At 49.4% G+C, this 21,821-nt stretch overlaps 1 protein-coding gene across 1 annotated transcript in view; it reads left to right on the plus strand.

Annotated features, from left to right (window-relative positions):
* Window positions 1-21,821, plus strand: part of LOC133341675 (Fanconi anemia group A protein homolog) — a 138,191-nt gene that overhangs the window by 82,947 nt on the left and 33,423 nt on the right. The window contains exons 28-37 of the mRNA XM_061550266.1: window positions 387-457; window positions 774-873; window positions 1,331-1,542; window positions 3,810-3,891; window positions 4,267-4,362; window positions 4,875-4,973; window positions 11,230-11,303; window positions 14,794-14,922; window positions 15,793-15,877; window positions 21,488-21,675. Of these exons, the coding sequence (XP_061406250.1) occupies window positions 387-457; window positions 774-873; window positions 1,331-1,542; window positions 3,810-3,891; window positions 4,267-4,362; window positions 4,875-4,973; window positions 11,230-11,303; window positions 14,794-14,922; window positions 15,793-15,877; window positions 21,488-21,675 (1,136 nt within the window). The remainder of the gene's footprint in view (window positions 1-386; window positions 458-773; window positions 874-1,330; window positions 1,543-3,809; window positions 3,892-4,266; window positions 4,363-4,874; window positions 4,974-11,229; window positions 11,304-14,793; window positions 14,923-15,792; window positions 15,878-21,487; window positions 21,676-21,821) is intronic.

Here is a 21,821-nt window from a genome sequence, read left to right on the forward strand (position 1 = left end):
TCCATCTTAATTGTCCAAGACCTCTTCCATGCACTTGCTTGGTGCAACCCTTGGTGATCATTGAACAAGTGGTGAGGTCTTCCACACCTTCATCTGTGGCCGAGTAGCAGGGATAGCGGGTGCACGTCATCTTACGCCGTCACTCTCCACGCAGTTATTATTATTGTCGGGCTCGTTTACAAGGGAGAGCAGCCCCACTGAATCTCAATACTTTGTTTTAGAAGTGGCTGATGTTGCTTTCTCTCATCCCAGTCGAGTGATTTATAAGTGGGTGATGTTGCTCTCTCTCATCCCAACCGAGCCACTTGGAGGTGATTTTGCAGCATTGAGACATTTGGCCAATGCCAGTTACTTCCTGTTGTTGTTTTTCTCTCTCTCTCCCACAGTTGGTCGACCTGCTTCTCAACAGCTTCTGCAAGGCGGTGACCGGTGTCTGCGCCATGCACCACGACTTCAGGTGAGGGAGTGGCACACGCCCCGAAACGTGAACTTAATTACCGTGATCTGCTGTGTGTACGATGCTGTATCCTACTGTGTGTACTAAGCTGTACTCTGCTGTGTGTATGATGTATGATGCTGTACCGTGCTCTTTGTACAACGCTTACCATGCAATGTGTACTTTGCTCGACCGGGCTGTGTGTACTAAGCTGTATTGTGTGTACTATGCTGAACCCTGCTATGTGTACGATGCTCTACTGCGATGTGCTATGCTGCACCGTGCTGTGTGTACTATGCTGCGCCCGTCCTGTGTGTTGTGCTGTGGGGTGCTGCAGGCTGCTTGACTGGAGTTGCCGGTTCGTGTTGATGCTCGCGGGCCTGAGCTGGCTTCACAAGCCGCTACTCAGCAGAGTGTGGGCCCTCCTCCTCAAACAGGTTCCACCTCCTCCTCATGACTTACATCATCACTAACCTCATCACTAACCACTTTATGACCCTTATTATCCTGATAATCACCGAACTCAGTATCATCATCATCACATATCTAGTATTACTGGAGGGGGTGTTTTATTGGAGAAAATGTGCTATGAGAGTGTGTGCTATTGGGCATGTGCCATTGATGGGTTGTGCTCTGGATTGATTGCGCTGTTCGAAGGTGTGTGCTGGGGATTGGGTGTACCATATATGCAGGGCATGTTACTGGGGTGTGTGTGTGCTGTTAGTGGATGTGTGAGATTAGGTTTTATACAGTTTAAAACCTAATCTCACACGCTATTAGAGGGTGCGTGCTCTTAGGATGTATGCTACGGGATGGTGTGTGTGTTATCGAAGGCATGTCCTGTGATGTGTGGTGTGCTATAGAAGGCTTGTGCTATGGATCGTGTGTGCTCAGGCCCAGCAGCTAAGCGATTGCCACATACTGGGCCTGGCCGCTTTTCTGGCGCTCGTACACCGGCACCGCAGCGCCTTCCCGCTCGTGACGGCCCTGCCTGCATCCACTGCCACCGACCCTGCAGAGCCGCTCCTGCAGGCCGTGCCATTCACGGAGAGCGTGGCCGCGGCGCTGCCCTGCAGCTCCGCCGTGGAGATGCTCCTTTCGTTGCGGTGAGTGGCATCGGTGCGGCCCTGGGTCCAGCTCCTACACGACGAGTCCCCTCCCCGTTCCCTCTCCATCCGCGTTCAGGGCAGGAAATGTCCCACGACAATCCAGGAGGAAACCTCAGAGGGCTTCCCAACTCGAATGAGTCGAGAGAGAGACCTCGCGTTAGGGGGAAGACGAAGATTTAAATGTGAGGGATAAGCCTAATCTAATATTTAGCCTTTGGCCACTTACAGCCAATCTATGATTGGGTGGACTGGTGTAAGCAGGTAACTTGTTACAACGTGTCTGTGTGAGTAATTTAACATGACACCACGTGTGTGTATAAACAAAACAGTTAGGGACATTGTTAATCAGCCTGTGTCTTATCAGAAGGCACCCCCCCCCTCCTCCCCCCACAGACAAAGATCACTAACCATTTCCCGATCCCTCCAACTGTGCCCCGTCTTATGACTTTTGCCCCCTACTATCATAAAAGGCTTCTCCCATTACGTCCGTCTTCTGTGTAAGGGGGGTTGGGGGGGGTAGGGGGATTTCTACCATCTTTGCAGCTCATTAGCGCCGATGAGACTGTCCACAATGGCTTCGTCTTCCGAGTTCTATTTCTTTTTGCGGAAAAAGGCAAGACCTACCTAAGGAGGCATGGTTGGGCCGATTCCTCTTCCCAGCTCTCAGCAATCCCCCACTTCGTTGGGTCCAGTCAGCGCTTCGCATTGTGCAGACCCACGGAACCTGTCGCATTTCCGGAAATTTGGGAGAGCCTCCCTCGCCTACCGGTAACATAAGGGAGGATTAATCCAGTGCATGTGAGTTTGCGATTCTTAATAAAGGCGGAGATTCGGGAATGCAGTGTTTTGAGATAAATAAAAAAAGTCCCTCAGGATCCGTGAGGGGACCAAACCTCAGGAAGTACAGAATTTTGGGGAGGATCATAATTATTTTTAAATGTGCCATATTGTGAAGGGAGAGGAGTGGGGGACATCGATGAGAAGAGTGAAGATAATGAGGTAGCTTCTTAAACAGCCCTACATTACTCAAACATCTAAACATTTTTTCTGGTAAATATTAATACAACACCAATGTTCAGGGTCTTAAGGGAGAGAGTGGAGGGGGGTGCGATCGCCCCTATCGCCCCTATCGCCCCCTCATTCAGGATAGCACATCGTGTGATACAGCTGCAAGTCGTGCATTGGGTGGTGTGAGCCAATTGGGAGAGGTGCACGTGGAGCCAGTGGGAGCTGTTAACTCGACCAGCTTCCCACTCATCCTTTATTATGTTGTGTGTTTTGGAGTGTCGCGTCAAACTCGGATTTAATGTGACGGAGAGGAATCCTTGCCTATAAACATTTGGCAGTTTACCAGCATTAGTTCGAGTTAGGAAGTCTGACTGCTGATGAGACACTGACTGTTTTTAAACACCAGCCCAGAGTTTGTGTTGAATTAATGCTGCTGAAATGGTGGCTGATATGAAAGAACAGATGTAGTAAAACGACGTGTTGCCTGCTTATTTGTTGTGTTACTTATATTCTCCACAGATACGATGCTCATGATTATTTTGTCATAAGTGCTTACGAGAAGTAGTTCCAGTAAACAACTGTGATGTAAGGCCAGGGTGGAAAATCCTTTCCTTTCTGAGGGTCAAATGGGAATTTCAAATACCTTTTTTCTGGGCTGCAGAATTGCTCACAGCTTGGCATTATTCAGTAATAATTCACACAGTTGTTAGGACTCACACTGCATTCAAATAGAAATGCATAGCCAGGTCGAGGATATTCCTCTCTAGTATCAGAATGATACTACTAAGCTGCTCGCAGTGATGGATTGTTTTCAGGTCGTTTCAAATTTGTTTGGGGCAGGAGGCTGCAGGCCGTGTGAAATAAATAGCCACAAGCCAAATGAGGGAAGTCGCGGTCTGAGTGAGTGAATTCACGGCCACATGAGGACCGAAGTCATGGGCCGTATGAGTGAAATCATCGGCTGTGTGAGTGTATGTATGTATGTATGTTGAACTTCTTTCGCACCGTATGTAGCCAACCGTGCTAATCGGAGGTGCAGCCGTGGGCCGTGCGAGCGACAACGCCGGCCGTGCGAATGACGTCGTGGGCCCTGTCTGGCATGTAGGCTCAATGTTTTCCACCCTTGCTATAAAGCGGCAAGGTTATCGCGCTGGGCTGGCCTCTGAGAATCGGAGCGTCTGTGCTGCGTGTATGGTGGATGATGACATTGAGTCTGTGGAGGCCGTGACTCTGCGAGTGGCGCTGTCTCTGGCCAGGCTGTGCACGGCACTGCTCTCCTTCTCTCTTTCCGCTGCCGGCGCCGAGGAGACCGCGCTGAGCGAGAACTTCACGAAGAAGGTACGACGAGGCTGTGGCGGGGTCTGTGGCTGTGATGACTGTGCGGCTGTGATGTCTGTGGTTGTATCGCCTGTGTGGCTGGGATGTCTGTGGTTGTAACGCCTGTGTGGCTGTGGTGTCTGTGTGGCTGTGATGTCTGCGGTTGTGATCCCTCTATGGCTGTGATGTCTGTGATTGTAACGCCTGTGTGGCTGTGATGTCTGTGGTTGTAACGCCGGTGTGTTTGTGATGTCTGTGGCTGTGGTGCCTGTGTGGCTGTGATGTCTGTGGTTGTAACGCCGGTGTGTTTGTGATGTCTGTGGCTGTGGTGCCTGTGTGGCTTTGATGTCTGTGGTTATAACGCCAATGTGTGTTTGTGATGCGTCTTTGTCTCAGTTCCTCTTTCTCGCCGATCGAGTGAGTTTTCCTCGGAATAAGGGGACATCGGCGGATGGATCTCCCTCCCTGCACCTTTATCCCTTTTTACCACAGGTAAATTGAGACCCTGCATGTGTGTATGTGTGAATCTGTTTATTTGTTTACACACACGCACACAAGGCGCTACCACGAATGATGGGTTTATTGTTGAAGACAGAGGTCATGATTCAACCATGGCGAGGAAAGCACGTGTCAAAGGCAGCCGTCGTGACCAACACCAGGTGACGTTTATTTGAATGGGTCCTGGGCTTGCCCTAGGTCGACTCAGCTTCAAATGATAACCTGGTGCAGTGTGTAAACATTGTCAATGGGGAGACAAAGGTGGTTGGGCGTGGTGCTGGCCACCCACGCGCGCACATAGACACACACAAAAGGTTTGTGTGTGTGTGTGTGGTCAGTGCTTCATCTCACACACACAAATCTCATCGTTATCATTCGTTGTTTGTTTGTGACGGATTGCCCTTCACGCTGGCGCGTCTCGGAGAGCGCTTTGCACGTGATCAGTGACTCCGTGGCCTGTTTGGAATGACATCGCGGGATCTCTCTCTGGTGCAATGTGTCCGCAGCTGGGCGAGCTGGTGCACACTTCCGGTGTGCAGGCTGCGTGCAGCGCGCTGGCCTCATCATCGCCGCTGCAGCGCTCACTCGAGCAGCACGGCCCTCGGGTGAGAGACTCCTCACTCACCACTCCTCACTCACCACTCCTCACTCACCACTCCTCACTCACCACTCACCACTCCTCACTCACCACTCCTCACTCACCACTCCTCACTCACCACTCCTCACTCACCACTCTCCACTCCTCACTCACCACTCCTCACTCATCACTCTCCACTCTCCACTCCTCACTCACCACTCCTCACTCACCACTCCTCACTCCTCACTCACCACTCCTCACTCACCACTCACCACTCCCCACTCTCCACTCCTCACTCACCACTCCTCACTCACCACTCCTCACTCACCACTCCTCACTCACCACTCTTCACTCTCCACTCCTCACTCACCACTCCTCACTCTCCACTCTTCACTCTCCACTCCTCACTCACCACTCCTAACTCTCCACTCCTCACTCTCCACTCCTCACTCACCACTCCTCACTCTCCACTCCTCACTCTCCACTCCTCACTTTCCACTCCTCACTCTCCACTCCTCACTCCTCACTCTCCACTCCTCACTCACCACTCCCCACTCTCCACTCACCACTCTCCACTCCTCACTCTCCACTCCTCACACACCACTCCTCAGTCCTCACTCTCCACTCCTCACTCACCACTCCTCACTCTCCACTCTCACTCTCACTCTCACTCACCACTCTCCACTCTCCACTCTCCACTCTCCACTCACCACTCTCCACTCCTCACTCACCACTCCTCACTCTCCACTCCTCACTCTCCACTCCTCACTCTCCACTCACCACTCCTCACTCACCACTCCCCACTCTCCACTCCTCACTCTCCACTCCTCACTCACCACTCACCACTCCTCACTCTCCACTCTCTACTACTCGCTCTCCACTCACCACTCGTCACTCACCACTCCTCACTCTCCACTCCTCACTCACCACTCCTCACTCCTCACTCACCACTCTCCTCACTCTCCACTCCTCACTCTCCACTCCTCACTCACCACTCACCACTCCTCACTCTCCACTCTCTACTACTCACTCACCACTCCTCACTCTCCACTCTCCACTCACCACTCCTCACTCACCACTCCTCACTCACCACTCCTCACTCCTCACTCACCACTCCTCACTCACCACTCCTCACTCACCACTCCTCACTCTCCACTCCTCACTCACCACTCCTCACTCTCCACTCCTCACTCACCACTTTCCACTCCTCACTCTCCACTCCTCACTCTCCACTCCTCACTCACCACTCCTCACTCTCCACTCCTCACTCGCCACTCCTCACTCTCCACTCCTCACTCACCACTTTCCACTCTCCACTCCTCACTCTCCACTCCTCACCCACCACTCCTCACTCTCCACTCCTCACTCACCACTCCTCACTCTCCACTCCTCACTCACCACTTTCCACTCCTCACTCTCCACTCCTCACTCTCCACTCCTCACTCACCACTCCTCACTCTCCACTCCTCACTCACCACTCCTCACTCTCCACTCCTCACTCACCACTCACCACTCTTCACTCACCACTCCTCACTCTCCACTCCTCACTCTCCAACTCCTCACTCACCACTCACCACTCCTCACTTCTCACTCACCACTCACCACTCTTCACTCACCACTCCTCACTCACCACTCCTCACTCACCACTCCACCACTCCTCACTCACCACTCCTCACTTTCCACTCCTCACTCACCACTCCTCACTCACCACTCCTCACTCTACACTCCTCACCACACCTCATCCACGATACAATGCAGGTACAAATGTACTTAATAGATTTGTAAAATCATCCGTGCAGTCCTCGACTGCTGAGACGGTTTGTAAGTCAGAACACAATAATGCACTGTATTTAAATGCACATACGGTCACTTTTATAAAATAAAAAAAGATCACGGCTCAACAACAAAGGGAAGCAGTGTTAAACTCATAAATAAGAATAAATATTGTTGATTTGCAATGAGTCCCCACAGTTGCACACACGCACAGACATGCACCAAAGACAACGATCCGTGTAGCCTTCAGTCTGTTGGGGCAAGTGCTTGTGAGTGAGCAGCACCTATGAAGGCCAGCACTGTGGCACATGAGGGGGTGGGTGGCCAGCACCATCCCAGGCCACCTTTGACTCCCCAGTGGTGACGGTTAAACACTGCACCAGGTACTCATTTTAGGTTGAGTCGACCTAGGACCCATTCAGATAATCGTCACTGGTGTTGGTCGTGAGCGGGAATCGAACTCGGGTCGCTGGGTTGGTAGCGCAGCGCGCTTACAACTGCACTACCACTCCCCACGCACGCACACAGGCGCACACACCCTCTTTCACACACAAAGACTAAGATCCCTCGTATACCCTTAACAGACTATTGGGGCAAGTGTTGTTAGCGAGCACATATCAAGGCCAGCACGGCACACGAGGGGGTGGCCAGCACCACGCCCGGCCGCCTTTGTCTCCCTAGCGGCGATGTTTACACACCGCAGCAGGTACTCATATAAGGCTGAGTCAACCTAGGGGAGGCCCAGAACCGGTTCACATAATCGTCACTGGTGTTGACCATAAGCGGGAATCGAACTCGAGTTGCTGGGTTCATAGTACAGCACACTAACCACTACACTACCGCTCCCCTTTCACATCAACAACAGCCATTTGCCACTAAGTGGCGGTGACGTCACCACGACGCTTGTGCCAGGCTATGTGCACCTTGAGGCCACGTGAAGTGTCGAACGCCCGCTGGCAGGAGGTCACGGGGCAAACCCAGGTGCCACGGGTCGACTGCCTGAGACGACGAGCTGATGCTCCACCTGTGCCCCCTACTGTGCCAACTTGCTGTGCTTTAGCCACCCGACGCTACGCTTGTTGTTGTGAGCGTCGCTCCTCCGCCCTCCGTTGCTGTTGGAGGGAGACTGCCTCCAACTGCCCAGTAGCGTCCTCCATGAGCCTCCTCCACAGAGGCCGATCTTGACACCGCTGATATCAGTCATTGGCAAGTCCACTCAGCTCCACATCCTCCTGTACCACATCACTCCATCTCTTCTCTAGCCCGTGCCGCGCCCGATTAGCGCCGTCGTTCCGGCCGAACAAAAGCTGTTTAGGCATGCGGTGGCTGGGCATGCGGGGTACATGGCCCAGCCATGTAGCCCGCATGCCCAGCTCCTCACGCAATCCAGCCTGGTTAAACCCAGGATGGATCGTAGGCAGGCCAACCTAAATGTTTCTAACCGGCAAAGATATTCCATTCAAGGGGTCCACATTTCGCAAGTGTAGAGAAGGGAGGGAATGACTGTGGCCGAGAAGACCTGAAGCTTCGTGCGGAGCGACAGACCAGGCAGCTTCCACACAGCGTTACGCAACCGATGAAAAGATATTGCCCCTTCACTGATTCGGAGTGAGACCTCTACTGTTAAACCGGAGCCGGTCATGAGCACACTGCTCAGGTATGGGAAACTCTCCACTCTCTCCACAACTGCCCCATCACCAATTGGGAGTTGTGGGGGTGGAGTGTCCAATGGTACAAAATACCCAGGCAGGTGTTTAGTTTTAGTGCGGCTGATGGTAAGGCCCCACCTCTTAGTGGCAAGCTCCAGGTTCAGCAGCAGCGCCTCCAACTCCTCCTCTGAGTGAGCAGCAATTACCAGATCATCGGCATACATAATGTAATTTGAGGATATATCCGGCTCACTGACATATCACAACTCGTCATGATGATTGGCTCTGCCGGTCCTGGTTTATAGCCAATGGGGGGAAGCCTATGGGCGTGGCCCTGACGTAATGGAAAGGTGACAGCTGTAAGTAGAGGATTGGTTCTGCTGGCTTTGGCCACAGCCAATGGGGAGATGAGTCAGGGGCGTGGTCTCGGGAGCCTACGAGGGAGTCTGGAATATTCCATGGAGGCTAACCAGGATTGGTGGAAACGTACCACGTGCCCCGTGTATTAAATAGGGGTGGAAACGAACGACACGTGATCAGAACGGGAACGAACGGAGGAGGGGGACACGCGTGAGCGGGGCTCCGGGTTTGCACGTGGCGGCGCGTCTCTCTCTCTATCCCTCTCACTCTGCCTGTCAGCAGCGTGAAGGAAAGCTGTAATGCAAAGTGAATAAAAGACCGGATTCCAAAAGTCGCCTCAACGACCTTTATTACAATAACATGGTTGAGAAATAGGGAGCTATCCCTTGACCGCACCCGGGCATCGATTAGCCTCCCATTGTATCTGTACCAGATGGAAATTCGTCTGGTTACGGCTATTGAAGGCTTCACGAACTACATGGTCGAAATAGATGTTAAATAATGTGGGAGCCAGAGGACATCCCTGTCGCACCCCAAGGTGTACAGGGAATGGCTCCGACTCGCGGCCATGTAGTTTTGCCCCGGTCCGCTCACCCTCATGAAGGTCCTTAATTATCGTGAGCAGAGGGTTAGGGACTCTGAAAGCACAAAGAACAACCCAGAGCCCAGGCCTACTGATGGTATCATAGGCCTTGACCAGTTCAATAAAGTAGAGATGTAGGTCTTGTTGGAATTCCCTATACGTCTGCTGTAGCAGACGGACAGAAAATATGGCATCTGTGCAGGACCGCCCTTTCCTGAAACCGCATTGGGGCTCCGCAAGCCTCCCCTCAGCGGACCTTTCCCGGCACACTGAGGAATGAGATGGCCCTGTAGTTTCTACAGTCTGTGCGGTCCCCATTCTTAGAGGGGGACCACCAGGGCATCCTTCCAATCCTGCCAAACCCGTCCAGTAGTCAAGACTGTTGTTATTATGTTATGTAGAGCAGTCTGTGCACAAACGCCACTCTCCTTCAGCATTTCGCTTGGGAGATCATCTCTGCCCAGTGCCTTTCCTGGTCTCAGACTCTGGATCGCCTTCAGTACTTCCTCAACGGATGACACCTCAGCCAGCCACTGTTTTCGCTGTTGGTTGTCCCCACCTGATGACGGATGCTTGTGTTGCGCCCGAAACGTCGTGATTAATTTAGTTGTTTTCATTCTTATTTTATTTTTATTTCACCTACGTGCTTTTACCGAAAGAACCAAAGAGTATGGATCCTTGCAGTCACGAAAACTTCAAATCTAGAAGATACCAGCGGTGTCAAGATCGGCCTCTGTGGAGGAAGCTCATGAAGGACGCTGAAACTGGGCAGTTGGAGGCAGTCGCCCTCCAGCAACAACGGAGGGCTGAGGAGTAACACTCACAACAATGAGTGGAGCGCGGAGTGGTTAAAACACAGCAAGTTGACACAGTAGGGGGCACATGTGATTCATCGGCTAGTCATCTCAGTCAGTGAATCCATGGCACCTGGGTCTGTGTGCGTGCGTGCATGCTTGTGTGGGGAGCGGTAGTGTGAGGGTTCGCGCTATGCACTACCAACCCCGGCCACCCGAGTTCGATTCCCGCTGGGTCCTGGGCCTCTCCTTGGTCGACTCAAACTCAAATGAGTACCTGATGCGGTGTGTAAACATCGCCACTGAGGAGTCAAAGGCAGCCAGGCGTGATGCTGGCCACCCACCCCCTCGTGTGCCGTGCCGGCCTTCATAGGCGCTGCTCGTGAACAGCGCTTGCCTCAACAGTTTGTGAAGGCTACACGGGGGATCATTGTCTTTGGTGTGTGTGTAATTGTGGGAACTCATTGCGCCCCTTCTGACAAGCAAGCCAGCATCTTTTTTTTACTTTATTGTATGTTTTATTTAAGAAACAGTATTTATTACAGTATTACATGCAAATGGACACTTTATTTTTAGAAGTTTAACACAGCGTCCATTTGTTGTAGAACAGTAATACACTTTACGTGCATTTAAATAAGTACATCATTGTGTTCCGACTCATGAACCGTTCGACTTGCCAACGGAGCTCAGGAACGGAACCCGTTTGTAAGTCGAGGACTGCCCATAATAACTTTATTTTCATTTTTGTAAATATTTAAAATAGTGTATATTTATAAATTCGTAATACTTGCTGCTGTGTTGGTCTGCTGACCGAGTCATCCTTGAAAAAAGAGCTGGGGATAACTCAATGGGCTACTTAGTTGGCTAATAAACTTCTGATTCTGATGGTATCTCAGTCACCATTCGGTACTCCCAACATTGACACGGTGGGTTACTTTGAGGCATGGTGGGATTTGCGAAGGAGTTGGGGGTACACTGAGGGATAAGCTGCATCTTGTAGTGGGGCGTATGAGATGCAGAAGGTTCGGGAGGGCATGGCGACTCGCCGGGCGGTGGGGGGGGGAGGGCTCGGGGGTGCCCAGGGAAGAGCGTGAGGCTGACGCGCCACTCCCCTTCTGTTCACAGCTCGGCTTCAGTGAGTGGCTGCAGATGGAACTGCGAGTTGATTCGGAGCGTGACCTTCTCACTCACACGGAGCGGTGAGTACTCCCCTGTCTCCCTGCGCGCCCCCAGCACTTGGTTCTTGATGTACCCCTCGGTGTCGAAGTCTTTGTGTCTCTATGTACCCTCGTGTAACTTCCATGACGCGCTGTGCACTCCGCGTGTTCTGGCTCTCCTTGACTCTGCATAGTCTACCAGTGCACCCATGGCCATGCCCTTTAGCACTTCTGTACCCCCGTGTGGCCTTTATCTTTTTGCCCTTAATATCCTGTGTAGTCCGTGTGCTCCCGTGTGCTCCTGTGTGCTCATCGTATACCACGTGTTCTCACCGTGTACGCTGTATGCACACCCCACGTACCACGTGTTCTCACGGTGTACGCTGTATGCACACTCCAGAGTCGGGTACGGACGATAGACTCGCTCGTGTCCGAGTGGGGGGGGGTACGTGAGCCCTGCAAAAGAGGAAGCCTTGGAGCTTGAGAAAGCCCGGGTAAAGAGCAACCTCAGGGTGGTGCTTTAGGGGGTGCTCAAGTTGGAATGGTCCCCGCCATCAGGACCCCCCGTAGAGCGCCCCGGGCCCCCACACCAATAATACATCTAAAGGGGGGTAAGCGGGGATGGGGGGGAGAAACCCACTGTTAAAAAGGGGCCCTGTGGTGGACGAGGATGGCTCGAATGAGGCAGCCTCTCAACCAAAAACAGTCGAAAACTATTCAGTGGGATCAAGAATGGTGTTCCTCAGATGTCTGTATAAAGTCGATCATCGGTTATCCGATGGCTTATGGGGGGGGAGGGGGCTCTGGATTTTTTTAAATGCCAGATAATTACTACATCATTATTTAAAATAGCTTATTTTTACACATTCTTGCATAGGTGTTGTGCGTATGTTTTTGTTTAGCATTTAAAATGTTTATTATGTGAAATTGGTATAAATAAACATACAAATAGACAAAAAATATCCTGTAAAAAGTTTCTGTATTTACTGTACCGTACTTACTACTACAATGTCGAAGACTCTGCAGTGGGTAATGTATGTAATACTACTACGCTCTTGTTTCAACAACTTGTGTTTTGAGCGATTTTGCTGGTTTAATCAGATTGGCCTGGCACTGTCCGATATATGTGCATGCCGGATAATCGATGATCAACTGTTTATTTCCACTGTCAACGTGAAGCTGTGGAGAAAATAGTTTCCGACAGGCTTGTAGGTTGTGGGTGGTAGTTAAAGTGGGAAAAACACAATGGCGTTCAATAAAGCTTAGAGGTGTGCCATTGGATATGGTACGCCACGAGTGGTCGAGAAAAGGTTACACAACCTCTCAGATGACCAGAGTGTAAGGTGAGGTCTTAATGCCACTCCCCTGAGTGGTTGCCAGGGACCGGTTGGCAGATCATGTCGCATAAAGCCCTCAGTCGTAGATGGACCAGGCCACGTAAAAAGGGATGTAAAAATTCATTTTTTGGTGGCCGCCACTTCACTCTGTGGCCTCTTCAGGGAAACTGGCCCAAAAGGCCATACTGAAATTTTAAAAGCAAAGCTAATAGTACGGCTCTGAGAAAGGCTCTCGAAGCGCTTCACCTGGCCACGGTTGGACAAAGAGAGAAGAGAGAAATGGAGGATCCCACGAGATATCCTATGCTCTTTGAGGCATAGGACCCAGGGACAAGGTCAAGCTCGCAGAACTGGAAAAACCGCAGCTGTCCTAGTCGGGACCGTTCCTCACCAGGGATCTACCGGCAAGGCATAATAAAGCTGTTACACTTCCAGAGTCTCTGAAGAAGCAGATTCACGGACTATGCTCAGCCTCAAGGCTGTTAAGCACTGGACGAGGTACACACTAAAACTTTCGTGCCGGTCCCACGTGTGGATGCCACCGTGGTGGTGAAGGTGCTTCCAGGGTCACTGATTTGCAGGACGAAACCAGGAAACCTCCAAGCCTCCTGCCGGACACTACGGGCAAGACATTGATTGAATAATAATTTGAGAACGGTTATCGCCCCGCAGTTTCTGCCCCACGTGCATCGCCACGTGCAGGGGCGTTCACAACCGAGTTCATCCTCAAGTCTTTGGGGGTGACTCTCAAGGCCAACAAGGAAGAAGAAGAACCGGGAATTTCGCCATACCTACCTCGAACATCTGAGACGTGGCCATGTTCTCTCTCGACCTGCTCGCTTCCGCCGTAGTGGGCTAAAGGGACGCAATCTTCTAGAAGCGGACAAAGACGATCGCCGGCTCAAGGGGGCGCTGTTGTGCGCTTCCACTGGTCGAAAGGGAGATATCCTCTCAACAAACACTTGCCGGAATAATGTCTCAAAAGGAAGTGGACGATGCCAGTCCTGGTACTACAACGGGAAGGCTGCTTCCAAGCCGGCCTGAGGTCACCACTTTGCCCGGTGGGGGGGGGGGGCAAAACGAAGGATAAAGCCCAAATCACCACAGAGCATTGATTAGATTATTCGTGAAAGGGGTCACGATTGCTAAATGTGAAGAATGACATTGGATCAGTGGCCGGCGGTATAGAAAGTTTATTTTTTTAAATTAGGTGAGTAATGCGCGCGAGTACTCTCCATGTCCTTATCCTCAGTGCTTTTAACTCGTTTAAGTTGTTGAGTCTGCGCTGCTTGTGTTGTGTTTGTTGTCTCACTTCTCCTTCTCCCCCCAACTCTTCTCCACACAGCCTCGGTTTTGTCCGTGGAAAGAGAGAGAGGGTGTTACGTTTCTTTGTGTGTCCCCTGCCTTGAGTGCCCTTTGCTATCAGCCGTCGTGAGGCTTATGGGTAAGGGGCGGGGAGGGAAGGTCAAGTAGAGGGGGGGGGGGGGGTCCTAGGGGGGTTATGACTCCTTTTCTGGGAATTGTCGGGAGCAGATTATTGCTCTGAGGGACGTAAGTTCACAGGCTCACACGTCACGTATAAACTATTTTATCAGTGGTATTTTATTCCGTGACTTTCCATTTTTTCCCCTTTCTTTGCCGTCCCCCTTGCCTTTATGTTAATTATCTTTTCCCTTACCCCTCCCCCCCAAAGACAAAGATCTCCCGTGTAGCCTTAACAAACTGTTGGTGCAAGTACTGTAAGCGAGCAGCACCTATGAAGCCCGGCACGGCGCACGAGGGGGTGGGTGGCCAGCACCACGCCATGCTGCCTTTGTATCCCTAGTGGCGATGTTTACACACGGCACCAGGTACTCATTTCGGGCTGAGTCGATCTAGGCGGAGGCCCAGAATCGATTTAGAGAATCGTCACCGGTGTTAGCTGTAAGGGAAAATCTAAATTTGGTCGCTGGGTTAGTATTACAGCGCACTAACCCCTGCACCACCGCTCCTCACCTTCCCCCTGTTTGAACTTTCACTGATCTGTTGGAGGCTGCCCACCTGGGTGGGGCAGTGACCCCAATCCACCCAAGCCCTGGCGTGGCGTCGATCTCGGGGCTTTTGCTTGCTGGATCCCACCCCCCTCTTCTTTTGTGACCGATGTACCAGGCTCACGTGAAGTTGAAACAATAACAAAAACATGATACCCTGCCCAGGTTCGAACACCAGCGCTGGAAGATCTTCACTCAATTTCTTCCGTGCCCCGTGGTCAATGGCGGCTGTGGCAGCTCCTACCACGTGGCCTGCAAGCTCCTCCTGTCCACCCTGCTCCACGCACACGCCCAGTGAGACACCTGTGGACAAGTGCTGTGTGTAGAGTGACAGTGCTGTGTGTAGAGTGACAGTGCTGTGTGTAGAGTGACAGTGCTGTGTGTAGAGTGACAGTGTGTGCTGTGTGTAGAGTGACAGTGTGTGCTGTGTGTAGAGTGACAGTGTGTGCTGTGTGTAGAGTGACAGTGTGTGCTGTGTGTAGAGTGACAGTGCTGTGTGTAGAGTGACAGTGTGTGCTGTGTGTAGAGTGACAGTGCTGTGTGTCGATTGACAGTGTGTGCTGTGCGTAGAGTGACAGTGCTGTGTGTAGAGTGACAGTGCTGTGTGTAGAGTGACAGTGCTGTGTGTAGAGTGACAGTGTTGTGTGTAGAGTGACAGTGTGTGCTGTGTGTAGAGTGACAGTGTGTGCTGTGTGTAGAGTGACTGTGTGTAGAGTGACAGTGTGTGCTGTGTGTAGAGTGACAGTGTGTGCTGTGTGTAGAGTGACAGTGTGTGCTGTGTGTAGAGTGACAGTGTGTGCTGTGTGTAGAGTGACAGTGTGTGTTGTGTGTAGAGTGACAGTGTGTGCTGTGTGTAGAGTGACAGTGTGTGCTGTGTGTAGAGTGACAGTGTGTGCTGTGTGTAGAGTGACAGTGCGTGCTGTGTGTAGAGTGACAGTGTGGGCTGTGTGTAGAGTGCCAGTGTTGTGTGTAGAGTGACAGTGTGTGCTGTGTGTAGAGTGACAGTGCTGTGTGTAGAGTGACAGTGTGTGCTGTGCGTAGAGTGACAGTGTGTGCTGTGTGTAGAGTGACAGTGTGTGCTGTGTGTAGAGTGACAGTGCGTGACTGTGTGTAGATTGGCAGTGCGTGCTCTCTTACCACGTGCGTTGTGTGTGCTGTGTGCAGGCCGAGTCAGGCTGGGGGTCGTGACCTCTCCTCCCCATGCAATCGCAGCAATAGCTGCTTCTCCGAGTTCCTGTGCCGGCTGCAGGTGCTGACGCGACTCTCACAACACTCCTGCTTATTCGGCACTTCTTCACTTTGCTGCTCCGACATCACTCCCTTAACTCGCAGTTTCATTTTACCCTGAAAACGGCGGTCTGTACTTAACCTCATCAGAATAATTGCATGACAGATGCGGTCATCCGCTCCAAAACCAATGGGCAATTAAGAATATCCCACATTGCGACCGCGATCACCAATCGCAAAGCGGAGACTATCTGATAATCAATACCCACTTGAATCGTTCGCTGTGAGAATTTCAGATATTCACCAAGCTACTCTTGAAACTGTGATTTTAACACGTAGTAGTAGTAATAGGAGGAGGCTTTCACCACCAACATTATCCACAATAAAGGTTTTGTTGGGTTATATCGCGTAAATATAAATGTGTCGTTAACCCACCACCGCCCGACACAAAATGTGCCAATTAGTTACGAGTTCAGTGCACTATTTACAATTTGAGTGCGCCGTTTTGCTGGTGATTACAACCCGCCTCATCAGGCGATTTGCCAAAATTGTGAAGAAGTCCTCCTGTTTTTGTCTTTAATAGAGTAAAGGTGATATCATCACTGTGAGCCTATCAGGTGCGAAGACCAGAGGGGGGGGGTAATGTCATCATGTACATTGCAATGGATAATGTTAATTGCTCCTGTGTCCACTGCTATGTGTGTCAAAGGGGACGAATTATACTGGTAGGAACGAAGTGGACCAGCCTAATAGATTATTTCGTCCATCCGTCCGATGTCCGATTACGTGTAGCAACATCGCCCGCTACTGAAAACACTTGGCATGACCCTACAAAAACCTTTAGACTCTGTGAGGCTTTCCTGGCTAAACACGTGTAACATTCCCTTATAATTCCCTGAGATAAAGCCTAGAATTAGGCCTCAAAGTTTCCCTTCGTATCGTACCCCCGCGTGTGTGCAAGGGAGTTAATGTTTAACAATGTTACATTCCCTGATGCTTTTAAATATAAACATTTAAATTTAAAGCTTTTACATATATAATAAAAACATTTACATTTAAAATTAACTCACGGCGGCCTAAAGCCTACAGCTAGGCCTAAAGCCTAGAACGAGGCCTCGAACTCTCCCTTCGTATTGTACCCCCGCGTGTGTGAAAGGGAGTTAATGTTTAACAATGTTACATTCCCTGATGTTTTTCAATATAAACATTTACATTTAAAGCTTTTACATTAATAATTATAACATTTAAATTATACATTAATAATTAAAACATTTAAATTAAAAATTAACTCAGCGCCCTAAAGCCTACAGCTAGGCCTAAAGCCTAGAACTAGGCCTCAAAATCTCTCTTCGGATCGTCCGATTAGGTGTAGCAACATCGCCCCCTACTGCAAACACTTGGCAGGACCCTAAAAAAACCTTTAGACTCAGTGGGGCTTTCGTGGCTTAACAAGTGTAATAATACATTATGTTTATATTCTTTGGTTATTCGTTCCTACCAGCCGATCCCGCAGGGTCCTGTTTAGCATAAAACTAAAAGAACACCAAAACAATATTAAATTCTCGAAAACACAACTGTCGGCAGTTGCAGAACATGCGTGCCAACAAGGACATTATATTTATTTTGATACTGGTAAGAACAAAGTGGACCAGCCTCCAATAGATTATACTGGTAGGAACGAAGTGGACCAGCCTACAATAGATTATATCGTCCGTCCGTCCGACCGTGTAGCAACATCTCCCCCTACTGCAAACACTTGGCATGACCCTACAAAAACCTTTAGACTCAGTGACGCTTTCCTGGCTAAACAAGTGTAACATTCCCTTATAACTCCCTCAGATAGCTTTTAATTAAAACATTTAAATTAATGAGGCTTTCCTGGCTAAACAAGTGTAACATTCCCTTATAATTCCCTGATATAGATTTTAATTAAAACTTTTAAATTAAAATTTTACTCACAGCGCCCTAAAGCCTACAGCTAGGCCTAAAGCCTCGAACTACGCCTATCACTCTCCCTTCGTATCGTACCCCCGCGTGTGTGCAAGGGAGTTAATGTTTAACAATGTTACATTCCCTGATGCTTTTAAATAGAAACATGTAAATGTAAAGCTTTTACATAAATAATAAAAACATTTAATTTTAAAATTAACTCACGGCGGCCTAAAGCCTACAGCTAGGCCTAAAGCCTAGAACTAGGCCTCAACCTCTCCCTTCGTATCGTACCCCCGCGTGTGTGAAAGGGAGTTAATGTTTTACAATGTTACATTCCCTGATGTTTTTAAATAGAAACATTTACATTTAAAGCTTTTACATAAATAATTAAAACATTTAAATTAAAAATTAACTCACAGCGGCCTAACGCCTACAGCTAGGCCTAAAGCCTAGAACTAGGCCTCACACTCTCCCTTCGTATCGTCCGATTCGGTGTAGCAACATCGCCCCCTACTGCAAACACTTGGCAGGACCCTACAAAAACCTTTAGACTCAGTGGGGCTTTCCTGGCTAAACAAGTGTAATAATACATTATGTTTATATTCTTTGGTTATTCGTTCCTACCAGCCCACCCCGCAGGGTCCTGTTTTCGTCCGTCCGTCCGTCCGATGTCCGATTACGTGTAGCAACATCGCCCCCTACTGAAAACACTTGGCATGACCCTATAAAAACCTTTAGACTCTGTGAGGCTTTCCTGGCTAAACAAGTGTAACATTCCCTTATAATTCCCTCAGATAGCTTTTAATTAAACATTTAAATTAATTAGGCTTTCCTGGCTAAACACGTGTAACATTCCCTTATAATTCCCTGAGATAGCTTTTAATTAAAACTTTGAAATTAAATAAAAAACTCACAGCGCCCTAAAGCCTACAGCTAGGCCTAAAGCCTAGAACTAGGCCTCAAAGTCTCCCTTCGTATCGTACCCCCGCGTGTGTGCAAGGGAGTTAATGTTTAACAATGTTACATTCCCTGATGCTTTTAAATAGAAGCATTTAAATTTAAAGCTTTTACATAAATAATAAAAACATTTACATTTAAAATTAACTCACGGCGGCCTAAAGCCTACAGCTAGGCCTAAAACCTAGAACTAGGCCTCGAACTCTCCCTTCGTATCGTACCCCCGTGTGTGTGAAAGGGAGTTAATGTTTAACAATGTTACATTCCCTGATGTTTTTCAATAGAAACATTTACATTTAAAGCTTTTACATTAATAATTATAACATTTAAATTATACATTCATAATTAAAACATTTAAATAAAAAATTAACTCACAGCGCCCTAAAGCCTACAGCTAGGCCTAAAGCCTAGAACTAGGCCTCAAAATCTCCCTTTGGATCGTCCGATTAGGTGTAGCAACATCGCCCCCTACTGCAAACACTTGGCAGGACCCTACAAAAACCTTTAGACTCAGTGGGGCTTTCCTGGCTTAACAAGTGTAATAATACATTATGTTTATATTCTTTGGTTATTCGTTCCTACCAGCCCACCCCGCAGGGTCCTGTTAATGTTTATGTTTTGTGTAAAACTAATTATTACTGGCCACGGCTATTTCGAGAATCTATTGAAATTGAGAGAAATTCAATTATTTTCACCATTCTGATAGCTACAGGCTTGGCACTGCTTGGAATCGTATTATGAAGTAACACACCATTTAATCTTGATTTGAAGCTTTCGTGATTGCAGGAATACATACTCTTTGGTTCTTTCGGTAAAGTCACGTAGGTAGAAATAACATAAAATAAAACAAATCACGACGTTTCGATCGCAACACAAGCAATCTTCATCAGGTGGAACAACCACAGCAAGTAAATGTTGAAGTAGGCGAGAGAGCTGCCATGGAAAGAGGTTATTTAGGTAAGAAAGGGGGGAGAGAGGGGGAGGGGTGTGGGGTAGGGGAGTAATACCCCATTTAATTATCATATGTTGATTAACTGTGACTATTCCAACCGGTAATATGTACTGCATATTCTCAAATTAACATAAGGAATGCATATATGTTTAACTTATTTCGCACCCTACATTGCCAACCATGCTAATCGGAGATGCGGGGATGGACAAGCTAAACACGAAAAGCAATTCACCATACGTTGATGAACTCCAACTAACCCAACCGATAATTATAATAGGTACTGCATCTTCTCAGATTAATATGACCCATTGTAATCTACATGACCACATTATAACCCCCCTCTGGTTTTCGCACCCGATAGGCTCATAGGGACAGCGTATGGGAAGCCACGGCGTTCACTGTGGTTTGTGCTGCTCTGTTGGCCACGAAGCATCCAGATTGCAGAGGGGGGCTGCCAGGCTTTAACGAGCTGTGGCGAGTCAAGTCCAAGTCTGCGGTGACATCGCTCCAATGTTTCCATTCGCATAGAGTCCAGGGACTCGAGCAGTGCAGTGTCCTCTTATCTCGGTCACCAGTTCTGATGAACTCTTTCAAGAGTCTGTTTCTGGTTGCTAACATGGCGTGTGTATCAGAATCGGCATATTTATACTGCAAGAGGAACCCGATGAGCGATAAAGATATTTTTCACAGATGTCCAGTAGGGGCGGGTAAGAATTTTACAACAACAAACAGCACGAAACACAATAGAGTGCAAAGTAGAAGAAAGGTAAACAAATTGCCCAAACACAAACAAATACAACTAAACCATCCCCATCCTACCAAGCAAAGCCTACTAAGGTATTAACTTATTTTTTTCAGAAGTGACCTGGCCACAAATTATAGTTTTTTTCCCAATACCACTTCAGATGTCAGATTTCTTTTTGAATAGATTGAAGTTTACAGGCTTCGGCTCCAGCTTCCTCAATTGAACTTTGGTTTCTCTTTCACAGCCAGGTCACGGTCACCCTTGAAGTGCCAATGCGGCCGTGGTCTGGAAGGTTATGACCGGTATAAGTAATCCAATTTCGCTGTCCAATCTTGTCCTTTGAGACAAAGTTCAAGTCTGGGTTTTATGCTCCTTATTCCATCAGGCCGCGTTGAATTGTGCCTGGCTGTTTAGGGTCGTATGTGAGGGATTTCTTGTGCCGAAGACCATTCCTCGAGTTTCCTCTCTTTTTATTTTAGTAGCCCCATTCATTATACGCGTTGGCTATTGAAGTCACCCAACACCAATAGCCGAGCGAGTGGCTGTTGGCTAAGCTCGTATATACATTGATGCCCGTCGTCAAATAACCAGCTGTGATGGTTATTGTCAGTGCCGATGCTTGTGGTGGCGGCGGTGGATTTGAGAGCGTGGGGAGCGTTCGTGTAGCGGTTAGCGCGCTGCGCTACAAACCCGGCGACCCGAGTTTACCTGCCTGGCACTTTGTTCGTTGTTGTGAGTATCACTCTGCTGCTGCTGCTGGAGGGGACTGCCTCCAACTGCCCAATAGCATCCTTCACGAGCCTCTTCCACAGAGGCCGATGTTGACACCACCTGTACCAGTCATTGGCAAGTCTAATCAACTCCTCGTCCTCCTCTACTCACATCGTTTACCCCCTTCTGTCTGGCCAGACAGCAGCCGCTTATGCATGCGGCAGCGGCTGGGTATGTGGGCTGTGTGACCCAGCTAACGCAGCCTCCTCGCCCGCCTCGCACCGACCACACACAAACAACTGTGACTCACTTCCTCACCGTGGCGACGTGTGCAGGAGTTGGCGGTTGATGTGGAGGTTCCGTCCACTTCACTGGGCGAGAAAGTTCCCCAGCACTGGCTGCTCGAGGGACTGAGGGAGAGCTTCCAGCAATTAGACGAGTGGCAGGCTGCAGGGCAACAGCAGCAGCAGGCCGAGAGTTTTGCCACCCCCGAGCAAGAGACACTAATGCACTCCTTTGTGAGGTTCGTGAAAGCTCTTCCCAAAAGCAAATGTTGGTCATTTTTTTCGTGTTATAAATGTTGCAAAGTTGAGCCACGTTGGTTAAGCATTGTCAAAGGTTCGAGTTTAAATATAAAATAGAGCTAACCAGCAAGTAATTCAATTAAGT

The sequence above is a fragment of the Lethenteron reissneri genome, chromosome 12 (genome assembly GCF_015708825.2).
Source record: "Lethenteron reissneri isolate LAM-NWPU_2019-01 chromosome 12, ASM1570882v1, whole genome shotgun sequence".
NCBI lineage: Eukaryota > Metazoa > Chordata > Hyperoartia > Petromyzontiformes > Petromyzontidae > Lethenteron > Lethenteron reissneri.